The sequence below is a fragment of the Paroedura picta genome, chromosome 1 (assembly GCF_049243985.1).
Source record: "Paroedura picta isolate Pp20150507F chromosome 1, Ppicta_v3.0, whole genome shotgun sequence".
NCBI lineage: Eukaryota > Metazoa > Chordata > Lepidosauria > Squamata > Gekkonidae > Paroedura > Paroedura picta.
In genome coordinates, this window is record NC_135369.1 from 23,588,681 (window position 1) to 23,606,812 (window position 18,132).

The window sequence follows — 18,132 nt, forward strand, 5'->3', positions numbered from 1 at the left end:
TACAATTCCCATGAGACCCTGCCAGCATGGTAAAGAGCCACAGCCATTTCCTCCAGGGGGAACTGACCTGTGTGGTCTGGAGATCAACGGCAATAGCGGAAGATCTTCAGGTGACACCTGGATGTCAGCAATGCTTCTAAGGGCTACATCATACACCGGGAATTCCAGTTGCAGAAGTGCAGAATTATCGGCTTATTATCCCTAAATGCTTGGAGTCAGAAGCCAAGATGCCTCTGAGCATATGGAGAATGCTGCGGACTTCTTGCCAAGTGTGCAAATCTGGTCAATGCACTTTTAATGTCAGAGTTCCGTCCTGGACGTGTGAATTAAGCACATGCAGAGTGCCTTCCCCTGACTCATGGTGAATCACAGCAAACACTCCCCCCCGCACAAAGGTTCTGGTTGCATTTCCACTTCGATGCCCCTCCAAGCTCCAGGGATACTTCCCCACACTAGAGGCCACTACGGTGACCAGCGTGGCCCTCAGGAAGTCCCATTCAGCCTGCCCCTGCAGGAGGGACGGAAGCTCAGCCAGGCCAAAAAGGCAGCAAGGGCTAAGCCTGAGTGCACATGAGTGTTGGGTCTATTTGCAACTTGGAAGGCACAAGTCATGTGCAGATGATGTATCAGCTGCATGGGCCACGCCCTGCTGGCTTTCCACGCATTCCAAATGTGGTGTCCCAACTGGGCAAATGACGCTTTCAAGTCTTAAACAAAATTGCACTCCCAACCCAAAAGGGAGTAGCCCAGGAGTGCCTTCTGCCCGTGCCTCCAGAGGTGGTGAAGGGCAAATGGCCCCCATCGGCAGAAATGGCCAGTGTTCCCCACCCAGCCTCCCCTCCCAGAAACAAGCAGTGACAGACAGGATCTTTAGAAGCCGGACAGTGGCTGCCTCAGAACCTCACCCCTGCCATGATGCCTATAAGGCACGAGCCAGGAAAGTGCTCCCCAGCAGAAGAGGAGAAAGAGGCACACCAAGGGCCAGGAATTGGGCCGGCATCAAGCCGCAGAGAGGTGCACTTTCAGTTGGATCCCTTACCCAGGGGAAAAAAACAATTCCTGAAGCAGATTCTTTTCTCTGCTCCCTCTCCTGGTCCAAATCAGAGGGGCAGGACCCACCTCTTGAGGCTGCCCCAAGCAACACTCATGGGCCCAGATTTGGTTGAGAAGTTCTGTACTCCCCCCTGCCCGCCCGGCCTTCCCACCTCATGCCCCCCCTGCAGGATCCAGCCCCCCCTCCTTACTATGTGCAGCTGTAAGTAGTCACCGAGCCCAGAGGCGCTGTCCACCCGCACCAGAATGGCATTTTTCTGATGCGTGCTGAAACCCACGGCCAGCCGGTCGGCCCGCGTGCTGGGGCGGTCATTGGGAGGCCACGTGTACGTGATCAGCGCCCCGCCCTTCCCAAAAATGTACGTCGTGCCAGCTGGAAACATGGAGAAAGAGAGAGAGAAACAGAATGGTTAGAAACAGAGACCATGGGAGGATCTAGTCTTCAGCAATTTCTCTGCCAGCTGAGAGCTGGAGACTGGGGATACCTTTGCATTCAGCCTGTCAGGCACCTGCCATTTACTGACTGAAATATTTATATGTCGCTTTTCCTGCCCACCACAGCGGCTTACAATAGTTCTCAGCCACGAGCAGCAAGCAAGTAACATCATCTGAAAGCGGACAAGCCAGAAATAAAGGTAAAGGTGTCTCCTGTGCAAGCACCGGTTCATGTCTGACCCTTGGGGTGACGCCCTCTAGCGTTTTCATGGTAGACTCAATACCTAGTGGACTCAATACCTTCCCCAGTCATTACCATTTACCCCCCAGCAAGCTGGGTACTCATTTTACTGACCTCGGAAGGATGGAAGGCTGAGTCAACCTTGAGCCGGCTGCTGGGATTGAACTCCCAGCCTCATGGTCAGAGCTTCAGACAGCATGTCTGCTGCCTTACCACTCTGCACTACAAGCCAGAAGTAACAACCACAAAACTTTCTCTGAAAATAATTCTCTCCTTGCAAGTTGGCTGCCAAATGCCTACCGGAAGTGGGATAATGTTTCATACAGAAAGCAGACAGTGCAAGGGCTCCATGACACCGAAACAGCCTCCCCAAAAGAACCGTGGCAGATCAGACAGCACAAAGGATGACATCAACCAGGAGGCGTCCCAGGAGGATCAGAGGGGGAAACAGGCACAAAAGGAGAGAGGTGGCCCCCATCCACTGAAGTACCACAGACAAGGTATGGCTTGAACTTAACATGGAAACATAGTGGTAGCCTGCTGCACCTGGCCGAAATACCCCTTTGAACACAAATTGTGGCTTCTGGATGGTCTTCAAGGGCAGACCCATACTGAGCATATTGCAACAGTCTAGCCATGAGGTTACAGAGACAAATACTAGCGGGGCCAAACCACATAACACAATAAACAAGAAAAGGGTGTGTGTCCTTATGTGGGGTGCTTTTTATCCTCAACACAGAACTGCCCCTATGAAGGAAGACAATGGGCATTCATGACAGGAAACCTTCTTATAGCTTTTCGGCTCTCAGGAATCCCCTCTGTTAAAAAAAATCAGTATGGAGGGAAAAGAATACAAAGCTTTCTGGCATAAAGAAAAGAGGAAGGGTGTTCGCTATTGGGCAGAACTGGGGTCCTTATCTGTCCCTCTTAATAAAACAGTAAGAGGGTTTGGGGTGGGCCGAGTCCGGGATCAAAACTCCTGGATTGGGCCCTTGCCCCTGGACTGACAAGCGGAGAGGCCAATCGGGAGGCGGGAATCTAGTCAGTCCGCTTGTCAGTCCGCTCCCACAAGGCGCTCCTTCCGATTCCGCCTTTGCCCAGCCCTCAACACGGAGCCGCCATTCCGACGTGGCTCGCCTCCAATTTGCTGCCGCCCTGCTGCCCCGTTTCAACTGGTGCGCCCCAGATGGTGCCGCTCCCTAGGACCACGTCCCCGCGGTGGCACATCCTGGAGGCTGCCTTGTTGTGCGGAGGAGTTGCCAGGTCGGTGGGGGACTCGCCAGGTAGGCCCCCAGGAATCGTCACGTGGGCAGGGGAGCCGCGCCTGAGTCCCTGCCCTGCTGGCCCAGCTCCGCTCCCTCGGCCCACGTCCCCGCGGCGGTGCCTCCTCCACAACAGGTTGCCACGCGGAGGACTAACCAACTCGAAGGGGGAGCGGCGCCTGGGTCCCTGCCCTGCTGGCTCCTTCCAGCCCCGTCCCAGCACCCATTGCATTTCTGGGTGCAATGGGCTATCTTTCTAGTACAATCAAATAATAACAATACTATTCTTATAACCCATCCTCCCCTGGACAGCTCAGGGCAGGCGACAACAGGTTTTAAAAACAATAAATGCAAGTTTACATACAGACAATCATATAGGACATGGCATGCAATTGAGGTTATCACAAGGTTATAAAAATGTTTTCAAAAAGCCGCTTCCCCTTAGATTAAAATAGTTTTCTGGGAACTGGACAGTGACGGCTGTTTTTTTCCCCCCCTTTGGGTGGGTGGATTCTCAGCCCCTGCCATCCCTCCTGGGCAACAAACCTAGGGCTGCCCCATCACATTGTGGCCCGTCCCTGCCCTGCTGTGAAACAAGTGGGCCAGGAGAAGGACAAAGGTGGAGACAGGCCGATCTGTCCCCCAGACACCCACAGCCCTCCCTTGCCCCCTCCTCCAGGTGTGGGGCTCCAGCAGGGCCATCTTTCACCCCTATTCTGTATTTTGGGCCCAGCACACCTGCCTCCACATGTACCGGTGCTCTCTGCTGTTTCACTGGCCCGCTCAGCCCTGCCAGGACACTCTGAGGAAGTCTCTGCCTGCTCTGGAACTCCTGCTGCACCCCCTTGTACAATATCAGGAGTGGGGGGGGGGCAGAAAGGGAGTGAGCCCCAGAGCACGAATCAGGCCTCGGTATCAGCACAGAACTAGCGGTTCAGGAATTCAGCACAGCTGAAGAGGGGCTGACCAGCCAGCTCTGAAAACCCTGGGTGTGTTTGGCCTGGTCAAGAGGCTGGCAGGGGAGTCCGAAAGAGAGGAGCAAATGCTCACATTGCAGTTTTTCCTGGGGAGGAGCTGGATTGAGTCACTTTCACTAGGTAAAGTGTTTCTTTCCCATTTACGTAGAAGAAGAGCTGTTTGTTTGTTCCCTGCTTCTCTCTACCTGAAGAAGTCTCAAAGCGGCTTACCCGTTCCCTTCCTCTCCCCCACAAGAGGCACCCTGTGAGGTAGGTGGGGCTGAGAGCTCCAAGAGAACTGTGACTTGCCCAAGGTCACCCTGCTGGCTGCATGTGGTGGAGTGGGGAATCAAAAGAGATTAGAGACTGCTGCTCCTAACCAGTACACCATGCTGGCTCTCACACCAAGTAGATTTATTGGCCTCTCACAGACTAAGACTCATAAACTCCAAGTCAGGACTTGGCCTTTCAGAGCAAGGCCTTGAGTAGCTCCAGAACCTTCTGCAGAGAGGCATCAATAGCCAAGCAATCCAGTGTAGTCTGAAAGCCTGCACCATTTCCTCTTTCACTGAATCCTGCTAGTTTTAATATCTTGTTGTCCCGTATCTACCACCCACCCCCGGCAATAAGCAGAGGGCACAACTGGTCTGCTAGACAGATGTGGAGTGCCTTCTTGTGGAAACAGAAGGCTGTCTCTTTGTAGCAAACACATAACTGTTTGCCTGGATGCTATCCCTTCCATTCTACCTTAGCCCTGGAGCCTTGGTTGGGGATTAGTCTAGCTCTGCAGCCAAACTGTTTATGTTCTCCCACTGCCATTAAGTCCATGTTCGACAAGATTGCATCTGGCCCGACCGTTACTTCTGAATTTATTTTTAAAAGTCCTTATTCAGACGTATCTGAATGTTCGTGCCATCTTCGGAACAAGCTTTTAGATCAATGACAACTATCAATGCAACAAAGATGTCCAGCAGTTACTGAAAGGGGGGAAAAAACCCTACTTATGGAAAGAGTGCAATAGCACCTTAAAGACTTACCAAATTTGTGGCAGGCTATGAGCTTTGAGTGGCTGCCTGTGTCTTCAGATCTAAAGGACTGAGCAGTGACTCATGAAAGCTCATAGCCTGCCACAAATTTTGTTAATCTTTGAGGTGCTATTCAACTCTTGCTGTTTTCTAATGCTACAGACTAACACTGCTATAGATCTTGGATCTAAAGCAGGGGTAGTCAACCTGTGGTCCTCCAGATGTCCATGGACTACAATTCCCATGAGCGCCTGCCAGCATTTGCTGGCAGGGGCTCATGGGAATTGTAGTCCATGGACATCTGGAGGACCACAGGTTGACTACCCCCCGATCTAAAGCAATAGAATCATAGAGCTGAAAGGGCCATACAGGCCATCTAGTCCAACCCCCTGCTCAATTCAGGATCAGACTAAAGCATCCAGGATAAGGATCTTTCCAGATGCTATTTAAAGACTGCCTGTGAGGGGGAGCTCACCACCTCCTTAGGAAGCAGATTCCACTGCTGAACTACTCGGACTGTGAAATTTCCTCCCCTGATATCTAGCTGGTACTGTTGTACACGTAGTTTAAGGCCATTACTGTGGGTTTTATCCTCTGCTGCCAACAGAAACCGCTCCCTGCTCTCCTCCAAGTGACAACCTTTCAAATACTTAGAGAGAGAGCCATCATGTCCCGTTCTCAACCTCCTCTTCTTCAGGCTGAACATTGCCAAGTCCCCCAGCCTTTCTTCATAGGGCCTGGTTCCCAGGCCCCGGATCATCCTCGTTGCTCTCCTCTGAACCTCCTACTTATGAAACACCAGGGGAAAAAACATCTCCATATTGATAAAGATCAGCCAAAAGACTGCAGAAGTCAAGGGGCTGCCTTCCATTCACAAGGCTGCAGCACTGAAAGCTGGGGTGGCATACACAGTGGCTAGAAAACCGAACAATTAGCCGGGGAGTTCCTGGTTCCAATCCTGCTCCTATCGCAAGCCCACCAGCCGGCCTTCCACAAGCCACACTCCCTGAGCCTCCCCTTCTCAAGGTAAGGGCAATCAGTCTGCTCAACCTTACAAGGCTGTAAGGAAGGAAGGAAGGAACATAATTGCGCGAAGTGTTTAAAATCCTTGGAAGCATTGCACGAATGCTAAGCAGTGCTATTCTTAGAACCAGTGCTGAAAAATTGCTGCTCCATCGCAGAAGGGATTCCAGCCATACCTCTCACGCCTGGACTGAGCCCAAATCTAACACGAAACTAGCAAAGTAGGTCCGGAACAAGCGGAGGAGGTTCCTATGCCCCCGACCCACCAGGGAGGCTAGAAACAGCACAGGCAAGCAAGGAGGAAGAAAACACGCAGAATAGGGTGGCCCTCCCAGCAGCACACCAGCAGGTTTCTGGCCCCAAGAGCTTGCCATAAGAGATGTCTGAAAAGGTCCAGGAGGAGTTAACTTCCATTCTTCTGCCTCTGTTCCTTTCCCCACCTTTGCATGGCCACACTTCCTGCATTATGGATTACATGTTACCACCTTACTTATAGGCACTTGACCATACAGGCTAATGTACCTTGCTCACAATTGCACTGCATTGTGGGTTTTGTACCCTTGAAGCCCGCTAGCTGTTCTTGGCAAGGGCAAGGATGCAAGTATCTACTGCAGTGGAATCTATGCAAAACAAAGCATCGTCCCTTCCCGGGTCCCCAACATGCAATGACCTTCATTACTAACATGCAAAACTCTGAATGCAGAATACAGTTCCCAGGTTAACCCCGGACATTTGAACCAAATTCCATTTTAAGTTCAAACTGAGGCCACACAATTTACCCAAATGAAAATCTTTGTTTATTTCTGCAGTGTTGAACAGGTGACGTTGAGCAGAGAGGTGTGTAGACAAGTTTTTCGACCTCTGCTATAAGCCCCAGAATTTCTGCAATTCCTTTACATGTGATGGATGTTCTTCCTATGAATTCCCCAATGCTAATTTTCTGGAGAAGCACCAAGAGGGAAAGTTCACGCATTTCGCCCCATATTCCCATTCAAAACCATTCAAACACAAAGCTCTGAATTTGCTCAACTCTCACCTGCACTAAAAAACCAAGAGTTTCAAAGGGGTTAGCTTGGCAGGAGTGTGTGTGTGTGTGTGTGTGTGTGTGCGCGCGCGTGCTTCCTCTCACCCTCCAGCGGACCCCTCAAAATCTAATCTCTGAATTTTGAAAAGGTTTGATATTCTGAGCTGAATTAAGTCCTGACATTTCTGACAAGTTCCTGACCATGAACAGAGGAAAGGAGGCTTCTTATGCTTCCTAGGTAGCGGCCCCTGGGGGCTTAATGGAGGGAGTAGGGGTGCTTGTGGAAAATGGCCCGTTGCAAAAAGCAGCAACGGTCCCAGCCTTGTTGAAGTCCCTGTTTTGGGGCTGGGGGGGAGGGGATTGAGGCTCCCACAAGTTCCTGCGCAAAAGACCCCCAACACGGTGCTCTCCACGTATCCCAGCAGGAGAGGTCCTCTCTGTGCAGAGGAAATGGCTTACTCAGGCAGCCAGCTGCAAAGGGGCGGGGTGGGAGGCAGCCTGCAAGGCCTCCGTCCCCTCCCACTCCACGCTTGGCCAGCCATCGATCTCTGCCAGCCTCCTTGATTAGCCTGGAAATTGTCAGCAGCCAAATCCACCGAGGGAAGATGCACAGAAAGAAGAAATGCATAGCGATGGAGCGGGCAGGGCGGGAGATGCCAGGGAGGAGGAAAGGGCATACAAGGGGTGGGGTGGGGGGCATTTGCCTCCTCTGCCTTCCCCAAGTCATAGGAATGGAGGTCTCAGCGCACCTACCTCTCTGCCCAGCCCTCCCTTCCAGGATTGGGAACGGGCTGCTGGATTCTCAGAGCCAAGCAGGGAAAATTCCAATTCACTGGCTCCAGCATCCCACTTGTCGCTGGAAGGGGTGACCTCTAGAGCAGGGGTAGTCAAACTGCGGCCCTCCAGATGTCCATGGACTACAATTCCCAGGAGCCTCTGCCAGCTGGCAGGGGCTCCTGGGAATTGTAGTTCATGGACATCTGGAGGGCCGCAGTTTGACTACCCCTGGTCTAGAGGGAGGTGCTTTTTCAGCCCTACCCTGATCTGGCACTGCACTCTTACACTCCCCCCAGAGTCCACTCTGCACCCACCCCACCCAATGCCACCATCTGCCTCTGGGAATGAGATGCAGCAATATATGGCGGGGAGGGGGGGTATCATTAGACAGATCACTTATATAAGCAACAGCTTTGTCTCCTGGCTGCTCTCCCTTATTTTCCACGCAGTGCAACTTTCTGGGGTACAAGGAGCACTGGTATCCACAGCCTTCCTGCCACCCCACCATCTACAGCCCAAGTGGTATGAGCCGTTTTATCCCTGCTCCTGTTTCTGCTGCATTGTGACTGGAGGACCGAACCAGGATTGAACAAGAAACCTGCCCCACACATGGATGGCTGTAGGCTGCAAGTCCCCCTGGGAAAGAGGGCCATCCACCTCTCTCTGGCCTTCTGTGCAGCACCAAGAGCTGCCCAAATGCAGAGCTGCTGCTGGCCAGGCCTGCTTTGACTCAGGTGCCTTTGGGTTTATTTATCTTATTTATCATACTTATATACCGCCCTCCCCGGAGGCTCCCTCCCAATCCCCTTTATTCTGTGGTGCCAATTCCGTGAGGGCTCAAGGGGGGGCGGGGGAAGCTGGGCCTGTCTCCCAGGTCTTCATTCAACACAGATACAGAAGCAGCCAGGATGGATTTGCACACCTAGCATAATGAAGTTCAGCCGTGGAATTGGCTGCCTGAGGAGGTGGTGAGGTCCCCATCACTGGCCGTCTACAAGCAGCGCCTGGACAGATGTTTATCCTGGATATTTTAGGCTGATCCTGCATTAAGCAGGGGGTGGACGAGATGGCCTGTATGGCTCCTTCTGACTCTATGAATCTGGGGTTCTAAATCACGGGTAGTCAAACTGTGGCCCTCCAGATGTCCATGGACTACAATTCCCATGAGCCCCTGCCAGCAAATGCTGGCAGGGGCTCATGGGAATTGTAGTCCATGGACATCTGGAGAGCCGCAGTTTGACTACCCCTGTTCTAAATGCCCCCTCTGAGACACCCAGACATCCCCGCTTGCTGCCTACAGCTTGATTTCGGAATGAGCAAGCTGTCCCTGTGCCACGACTTGTTTATTTATGAGATTCTTTGGCTGCTCCTCTTCTCCACAGTCTTGGGGCAGCTAACGTCATTTAAAGGCATATACAGATTTGTCCAAAATTCAATGAAACCCATACAACTTACTTAAAGATTCCTAAATAGGTAAGGCAAAACCGCTCCATCATAATACTCACCATGAACCTGGGGTCAAGTAAATCCAGAATTGAGATTATTATGTCCAAGGGTCAGGTGGAAGGGGTAAGGTGCAGGCGGGGGGCCCATTTACTGATGTCATGAAGGGGCATCATCTGGGCATGGAATTGGGGTCACTGTGGGTGGGCAGGCAGTTGTGAATTTCCTGAATTCCTGCATTCTATTGTGGAATAGGAGCATAGAGTTGGAAGGAACCTCCAGGGGCATCAGCCCCCTGCACAATGTAGGAACTCACAACTCCCTGCCTACCCACAGTGACACCAGTTTCATTCCCAAGTGATTTCCCCCCCCACACACACACACACAAACACCAAAATTCTCCAGAATCCCACCTGGCCTGGAGGAAATTCACCTACCACCCCAAAGGGGTGATCAGCAATTCCCTGGGTATGCAAGGAAGGTATGCCACTGTGGGTCAAGAACCACCAGCACCCCCCCAGTAAAGCCCTGGGATCAACCACAGACTGGCAGCCTCTAGATCAGGGGTAGTCAACCTGTGGTCCTCCAGATATTCATTGACTACAATTCCCATGAGCCCCTGCCAGCATATGCTGGCAGGGGCTCATGGGAATTGTAGTTCATGGACATCTGGAGGACCACAGGTTGACTACCCCTGATCTAGGCGATTCCTTCCCATCCTGTCTGGCTCAAAGCTCTCCCTTCCCACAGGGCGCTCTCAAGCCTTGGGATTTCAAAGGGCCTGCCCCCCAAAGAACGGAGCAAGACCTGCCAAACGAGAGGAGGCAAATGCCCCATTGTGGGGATGCAACACTGAGAGCAGGAGATATTTCTGTTCATTCTCCTGCCTGCTCCTGAGCTGAACAATGCACTGGGAAGCAGGAGCCAATTTTAGCCTGGTCTTCCTCCCCAGGTGCAGTGGCACACTCCTCGGCACGCTTCCTGGGCAGAGGCGGAGACGGTCTAGGGCCGGCACCTGGGAGAGTTTGGAGGGAGACGGAGGGCATGACATGAGACCCCTGCCCCCACCCCCACCCCAGCCCTCACAGGGCGACTTTGCAAAAGAGGAAAAGAGCAAGAGACGAAGGCGGCAGGGAAAGAAATCAAATGTAGGTCAGCAGCGAGATGCGCAAACCCTCCTTCTCTTCCTCCCAGCTTCCCCCTCTCCAGAGGGTTTGCACAAGAAGGGGCAGCAATGAATAATACATCGCCCCATTAGAGCCTGGGAAAAGAAGGGGGTGAACTGGAAAGCGAGGGAGGAAGAAATGCAAGATAAAGAAAGGGGGAGATTGCAAGTGGTTTCTGCACAGGATGCAGGAAAGAGGAGCGGGTCATTATGGGGCAGGGCAATTTAAGGGGGCAAACGGCAAGTGCAGACATTCTGCAGGACCCCTGCCTGTTGGGGGAAAGGTCCGTCACTGCAGCCCACTTATGGCCATGTCAAGGCAAGAGACGCTCAGGGGTGGTCTGCCATCGCCTGCCTCTGTGGAATGACTCTGGACTTCCTTGGTGCTCTCTCATGCAAAACCTAATCCAGGTTGGGCACGTCTCCCCACAAAGTCAGTAGAAACCAAGCCCCCAGCTCACGTGCACCTGGAGAGCACAACTCCCAGACAACCTTGCACCCCAGCTCAGCAAGCGCTCGGCGGCTGGGGCACAAAGCCTGTGCTGATGACAGAAGAGCTTTGGACAATGTCTTCATCAGCTCAGGCTCATCTGATTGTGAACTGGGGTGGGGAAGGAGGGAGGAAGGGCTCCTATGAAAAGAATGCTGGTTAGCCCTCGTGGGGGTCCTGCAGTTACAGAAGCTTCTACCTACTGAAGAACATAGATCAAAAGGACAAAGGCCACAAGAATCTGCATGCTCAAAAGCTAAGCTGTCTGCGGAAATAACTGGGGAGTGCGGTGTATATTAATTGTACCTGCAGAGCACCTGATTTGGTGTGTGGGGTTTTTGTTGTCAAGTCACAGCCGACTTATGGTGGCCCTGAAGCATTTCCAAAGCAAGAGGTGGTTTGCCGCTTCCTGCCTCTGTGTGGTAACCCTGGATTTTCTCCTGGGTCTCCCATCCAATAGCATTTTTATTTTTATAACCCGCCCTTCCCTTGACAGCTCAGGGCGGGTGACATCAGGTTCTAAAGCAATCAATACAAATTTACATAAAAACAATCATGTGAGCATTTGTCAATATAATTTAAGTTTACATTTTAAAAGGACTTCGAAAGCTGCTTCCCTTCAATGAAAACCACTTCTTGAGGGTACTGGAAAGGGTTGGGTGATTTTCCCTTGGGTGGATGGGTTTTCCAGCAGGGAGGCCGGTGTCTATCGATCTTACTCCCTGGCCTCAACCGTAGGCCTGGCAGAACAACTCTGATTTACAGCCTCTCCAGAACTGTGTAAGGATCCGGAGGGCCCTGATGTCATCTGGAAGAGAATCCCACCAGGCTGGGGCCAGGGCTGAAAAAGCCCTGGTCGTGGTCGAGGCCAGATTTATTCTTTTGGGGTTAGGGATATGAAGTAGATCAGTGGTCCCCAACCTTTTTATCACCGGGGACCACTCAACGCTTGACAATTTTACTGAGGCCTGGTGGGGGGGGGGTAGTTTACTCCTCTCCTCTCAACCACTGCCCTAACGCTCTCTGATCGCTATGGTAATATTTAAACATCCCTTCAAAATAAGATATAGACATACCACAACAATGAACATAAGGAACATTTTATTTTCATGGAAATTTTAACTCATGACAATGACAAATCAATGGGAACCCTGAGCTTGTTTCTCTGCAATGAGATAGTCCCATCTGGGAGTGATGGGAGACAATGACACCCAAAGTGTGTTGTAAAGGGCCAGGGGGGGATGAAGTAAAGGGCCGGGGGGGGGGGGGAGAAGGCATCCTTCGCGGCCCACCTCCAATTAGTTGACGGACCACATGTGGTCAGCAGGCCCACAGATTGGGGATCGCTAAAGTAGATGAAGACTACTAAATTTTAATGCTCTCTGGGGGTCACATGGGAAGAGGCAGTCCTGTAGATACGAGGGTCCAAATCCTAACCAGGGACGACTCTGCTAAGTTTCTGAGATCTGATGAAATCAGGCTAGCCAGGTCAGAGCAGATCACCCGATGTGGACAGCTAAATTTCGGATGGGAGAGGCAAATGAACTTGTCTTCCCTGTTTGCACACCTCCCTGTGCCTGTGCCTGTCTTGCATCAGTGGGCCAGCCTTGTAGGCATTTATAAGGGGTTCATTTACAAGACAATTACCTTTAAGGACCTTTGGTACTAACAGACCCAAATTATATGGCTTAAAATATGAAGTATAAGGTATATAAAATATAAGAATTAGGTAGTGGGTTGAAGACTTTGTTTGTATCCCTGAAAAAAACCCAATTCAGAAATAAGTTTACTGAGGAAGTAAAATACGAAAATGAGGTTTTATACCTAGGAATTCATTCTGAATAAAGCTTGTTGCCATTGCCAGCTTGAAAATTTCTTTCTGTTTATTATAGGTATTGCTGGCAGACCACAGCTTGGCCACCCCGGCATGGAGCACTCCAATGGCGATGCCACAACTGCAGGGACTGCAAATGCCTTTCCAGACTTTGTGTAGCAAAACAGCCAAGGCAAGCGAGATGCAACACTGATTTAACGGCACAATTCTATAACTTCTGAGCTTTTTAAACTAGAGAGGTGGGGTGGCCCTCAGTGAACCCTTGCCTAAAACCACAGAGTCACCTGGCTAGAAGGGAGTCTGCAGGAGATCAAGGGCAGCACTGTCATGACAGGCCCCCTCTAGCCTGAACACGGTCGGCCACAAGCAGCAATCTCCCAAGATGCACACCTTTCAGAATGGCTCCAGATGTTTCAGGGAAGTCAGCCAAGCAGGGCCAAAACATTAGATTTGAGAAATTGGAGTCTGAAGCTCCCGATTTTGAAAAGGTCAAGTAGACAGTTTCTGGCTTTGCTCTGGAGGAACATTAAAACACACATGAATGCACACACAACCTTGAAGCAGGCTCTAAACGGGATGCCGGCAGAGGCAGAAGGAGCTATCTGGGCCCGAGCCCAGAGTCTTGTCTGAACTGGTTGACGGTCCACGCAAAGATGCTTGGAGGGCCCAATTCGCCCGACAGGGCAACACAGCCCAGGCGGCTGCGGTGTTGGCACTCTACCTCAGCACCTCTGGCTGTTTTGCATGGGCAGCAGTCCCAGTTGAGGCAGGATGCTAGGACCCTTCAAAAAACATCACACAGGTGAGCTATTTTGATTCCCGCGCATCATGTGTCGTAATCCAGGCTCCTGTCCGGTTGATTAAATTGTTAAGACAGTTGTGTGACAGGTTGCCATGCCGAATCCAATGTTTTGCAGATTTCAAGTAGAACATCCAACCTTACCTGGAGCTTGAGATAAAGGGAAGGGAACGGGGAAGATTATCCGTTTCAAAGCTTACTGGAAAATTTTCAGTTTGGGAGAATTTATTTGGAAATTGCCCCCCTCCTCCATTTATTTCCATGTCATATGAAAACCGAGTCACTATTTAGTCAGCATGTTTGTTTTTTTTTAATCTCACTCTTCCTCAAAAGAACTCAGGATGGCACGCAAGGCTCTCCCCTCCTATATTTTATCTTTATTTATGAATTATATTTTTTTTACTGCTCCTTCCTGCAAGCGGACTCAGATCGGTATACAACAACAAAATAAAATATGGTCATGAAAGCACAGTTTAAAGTAGTGATCCCCAACCTGTGGGCCTCGGACCACATGTGGTCCTTTGACTAATTGGAGGTGGGCCCCGAAGGACGCCTTCTCCCCCCCCTCCCCGGCCCTTTACAATGCTTCATTGTTGTGGCGTGTCTGTATCTTATTTTGAAGGGATACTTAAACATTGCCATAGCGATCAGAGTCAGAGAGCATTAGGGCAGTGGTTGAGAGTAGAGGAGTAAACTACGCCCCCCCCCCCCCCACTGGACCTCAGTAAAAGGCATTGAGTGGTCCCCGGTGATAAAAAGGTTGGGGACCACTGGTTTAAAGCACAATTCAAAAGCAGTCCCACCTCCCTCTACCTGCCCAAACATCCTCCACTAGTTAACCCAGAGTGTGGTATAAATTGGGGTGGGTGGGGGGAGAGAGGCCTGTCTATTTCCAGTCCACCATGTTCTTGCCTGGCTGAAGAGTGCCGTTTTGCAGGCCTGGCAGAACTCTGACAGTCCCATCAGGGCCCGGATCCCAATTGGCATCTCATTCCACCAAGTTGGGGCCACAGGCGGAAAGGCCCTGGCTCTAGTGGAGACCAGGTGGGCATCTTTAGGGCCAGGGATACCAACAAATTGGTGTTGGTAGCACGCAATGCTATCTGGGGGACATACTGGGGGAGGCGGTTCCTCGGATACGCAGGGCCCAGACCCCGTAGGGACTTAAAGGTAAGTACCAAGACCTTGAACCTGAATCTTCACAACAACCCTGCAAGGACAGATAGGGTAAGACACAGCGAACAGCGCTTTGAGGTTGAGTAGGGATCTAAATCCTCACTCCTCATCCCACACTCTAACTATTGGCAAATGAAATCTTTCTTACAACCCTGGTTTGTGCCTAGGGTTGCCAGATGCAGGTCGGGAAACTCCTGGAGATTTGGGGCTGGAGCCTGGGGAGGATAAGGACTTCAGCAGGGCACAATGCCACCCAATCCACATTCCAAAACACCCATTTTCTCCAGGGGGACTGATCTCTGTGATCTGGAGATGGGCTGTAGTTCTGGGGGTCTCCAGGCCCCACCTGGAGGCTGGCAACCGTGTTTGTACCTGTTGCTGAGCAACAAGGCAAGAACTGTTCCTTGCATCAGGACAGAGCTTCACATCCCTCGGTCCCCTGGTCCTCTTCTACTGCCCATGCCCATCTCGGTTGGCAAGAGAGAGTAAAGAGGACCTGGCCAGCTGGTAATCAACACTGACCCAAAGCTTGTCTTGTCTGTAGCTTGCAAGGTCTAACAGCCCTCAGAAAAAGAACCACAAGACTGCAGGCAGACCGCCAGGTTGCTAGGCAGTGGCAGAGTCCCAATGGAGCTAACTCCAGAGGAGAGGGGTGGGGCAGAGGGCTGGGTAGGCACACTCCGGATGCAGGGAAAGGACACCCACGTGACTGCAGTTCAAAGCGTCTGAGGCTGCTGGGCATAGGATCCCTCTTGCAGCAGCCCTCTGGGTCAGCATCAAAGGACAAGACGGCAGCTAATGTAACAGAGAAAGACTCCAGGTGAGAGGAGTCAGGCTGGGGGAGAACGACTGGGCACTGCAGGATGCAACGGCAGTAACCTGGAAAGACAAAATGCTAAACCTGGTTTAACTGCACACACTTGCTCCTGGGGAGGAAAGCTATGGCAAATCTAGACAGCATCCTAAAAAGCAGAGACATCACCCTGCCAACAAAAGTGCGTTTAGTCAAGGCTATGGTCTTCCCATTTGCAATGTATGGCTGCGAAAGTTGGACCATAAGGAAGGCCGAGCGTCAAAGAATTGAGGCTTTTGAACTCTGGTGCTGGAGAAGACTCTTGCGAGTCCCTTGGACCAGTGGTCCCCAACCCGCGGCCATGGCGCCGGGCCGCTGCTCCCTCTCCCTGCCCCCCCACAGTAAAAAACTTCCCAGGCCGCAAGCTTGCGACCCGGGAAGCTTCTTACTGTGGGAGGGGTAGGGAAAGGGAATCAGGGCCGCGCCCGCACATGTGCGCATACACGCCCCGGCCACGCATGCGCAATGTGCAGGCGCGCATGCGCGGGAGGGCAATTGCCCTGCCGGTCCCCTGCCTCAAAAAGGTTGGGGACCACTGCCTTGGACTGCGGAGCGCGGCTGCCGGGGGTTCCCTTGCCTAGCGCCTGCTGTATTTTTATTACAGAGGGCTTAATTACTAGTTACAACAACAATTCTCTAAACATGAACCCCTAGGGAGGTCATTTTGGGTTCAGGATTGTGGAGGAGGTGTCTAGGGGGACCACCAGATATTGTTGAGTCGGTCTGACCTCAACCCAATGCCTGGTGGGGGAGCTCCCTTTTACAGACAATGCGGAATTGTGGGAGCTCAGAAAGGGCCCTGATCTCTTCAGGGAGCTCGTGCCACCAGGTGGGGGCCAGGGCAGAAAAGGCTCTGGCCCTGGTTGAGGTCTGATGTGCTTCTTTGGGGCCAGGGATCAGCAGCCAGTTGGAAATGGTGGACCGTAGAGCTCTTTGGGGGTGTAAGCAGGGTCTGTAAAAGGGAGCTTCCCCAAGCGGACAGTCCCGGGGGATCTCAATGTCCATGCAGAGGAGACCAGCCCCAGGCAGAATTCAGACCTGGTGTCTGCCATGGCAACATTAGGACTCTCCCAATGTATTATTAGTCCCACACATCAAACAAGCCACACCATGGATTTGGGATGAGGATATACATTCGGACAGTTTAATCTGCCACAGTGCCATGGTTGGACCATTTTGCCCCTCAGTTTTGGATCCATATCCTGCTTCCTCCCTGTACAGTCAGAAAGCACATTTATGCTTGCCCAAGAAAATTTCTGGATCCAACTGGTTTCCTGAATGCTCTGCAGTAGCGATCCCCAACCTGTGGGCTGCGGACCACATGTGGTCCTTTGACTAATTGGAGGTGGGCCCCGAAGGACGCCTTCTCCCCCCCTCCCCCCCGGCCCTTTACTTCATCCCCCCCCCAGCCCTTTACAACACACTTCATTGTTGTGGCGTGTCTGTATCTTATTTTGAAGGGATGTTTAAACATTACCATAGCGATCAGAGAGCGTTAGGGCAATGGTTGAGAGTAGAGGAGTAAACTACCCCCCCACCGGGCCTCAGTAAAAGGCGTTGAGTGGTCGCCGGTGATAAAAAGGTTGGGGACCACTGCTCTGCAGTATCCAACACCCCCTGGTGACTCAGGAGATGCGCTAGAGGAGGACTGGCATAGCCGCCTCTCCCAGGCCATTGAGGAGATCACTCCCTGATGCCCTCTCCACTCCCATCCCAAGCAGCTCTGTGGCACACAAGGAATGAGACGGCTAGAGCAAGTGGGGCAGAAAACTGCTGCTGAACCTTCAAGAACATCTTATAAGACGCTTAGGAGATGGAAGTGAAGGTCACAGAAAGGGAATATTTTGCGCCCTCTGTTGCCTCTGCTAGCCTGGCACAATGATTTAAAACTAGTCTACATTTATTTGACATCCTTAACCAAAGGATCGCCCAAAATTAAACATTTGGCCTGGCGGAATGCTCTGCCCAATGAGATCAGGGTCCTGTTCTTCCAGGCTTACAGTCGAGGCCTAGAAATATAACATATTATCATCATTATAATTTAATTTATAGGCTGCTCCTCCCCGCTAGCAGGCTTTGGGTGGCTTACAACATGCATCTACAGTTAGAAATACCTTCAAAACACAAGAGGATTTAAAATCTAATACGGTTTGCTGGCCTCCCTGCCTATTCCTCCCCCTTTTCTTTCTCTCAGGGAAGGGGGCAGCTCAAATTAACTGGTTTTAATTATTTAATATTGATTATTCTTTTTTAAAAAAACACATTTCTAAAACCTTCATGTTTAATTTTTAATTGTGATTCTTCTGTATTTTTAATCCTCTTGTAAGCCGCCCTGAACCTCTGGGAATGGGCAGGGTACAAATGCAAAAATAAACAAATAAGAATGTGGATCACTACTTTAATGCCCCCAAGAACAGGGGTAGTCAAACTGCGGCCCTCCAGATGTCCATGGACTACAATTCCCATGAGCCCCTGCCAGCGAATGCAGGGTAGTCTATGGACATCTGGAGGGCTGCAGCTTGACTACCCCTGACCAACAATTTCAGACTAGCATGGTAAGATTGACTTAATCACTA

General features: G+C 51.4%; 1 protein-coding gene across 32 annotated transcripts in view; it reads right to left on the reverse strand.

The window, feature by feature from the left end:
* NRXN2 (neurexin 2) overlaps positions 1-18,132 on the reverse strand; it is a 444,528-nt gene that overhangs the window by 113,451 nt on the left and 312,945 nt on the right. For all 32 annotated transcript variants that reach the window (XM_077327760.1, XM_077327722.1, XM_077327706.1 and 29 more), the window contains one exon: positions 1,245-1,426. In XM_077327760.1, coding sequence (XP_077183875.1) covers positions 1,245-1,426 — 182 coding nt within the window. The remainder of the gene's footprint in view (positions 1-1,244; positions 1,427-18,132) is intronic.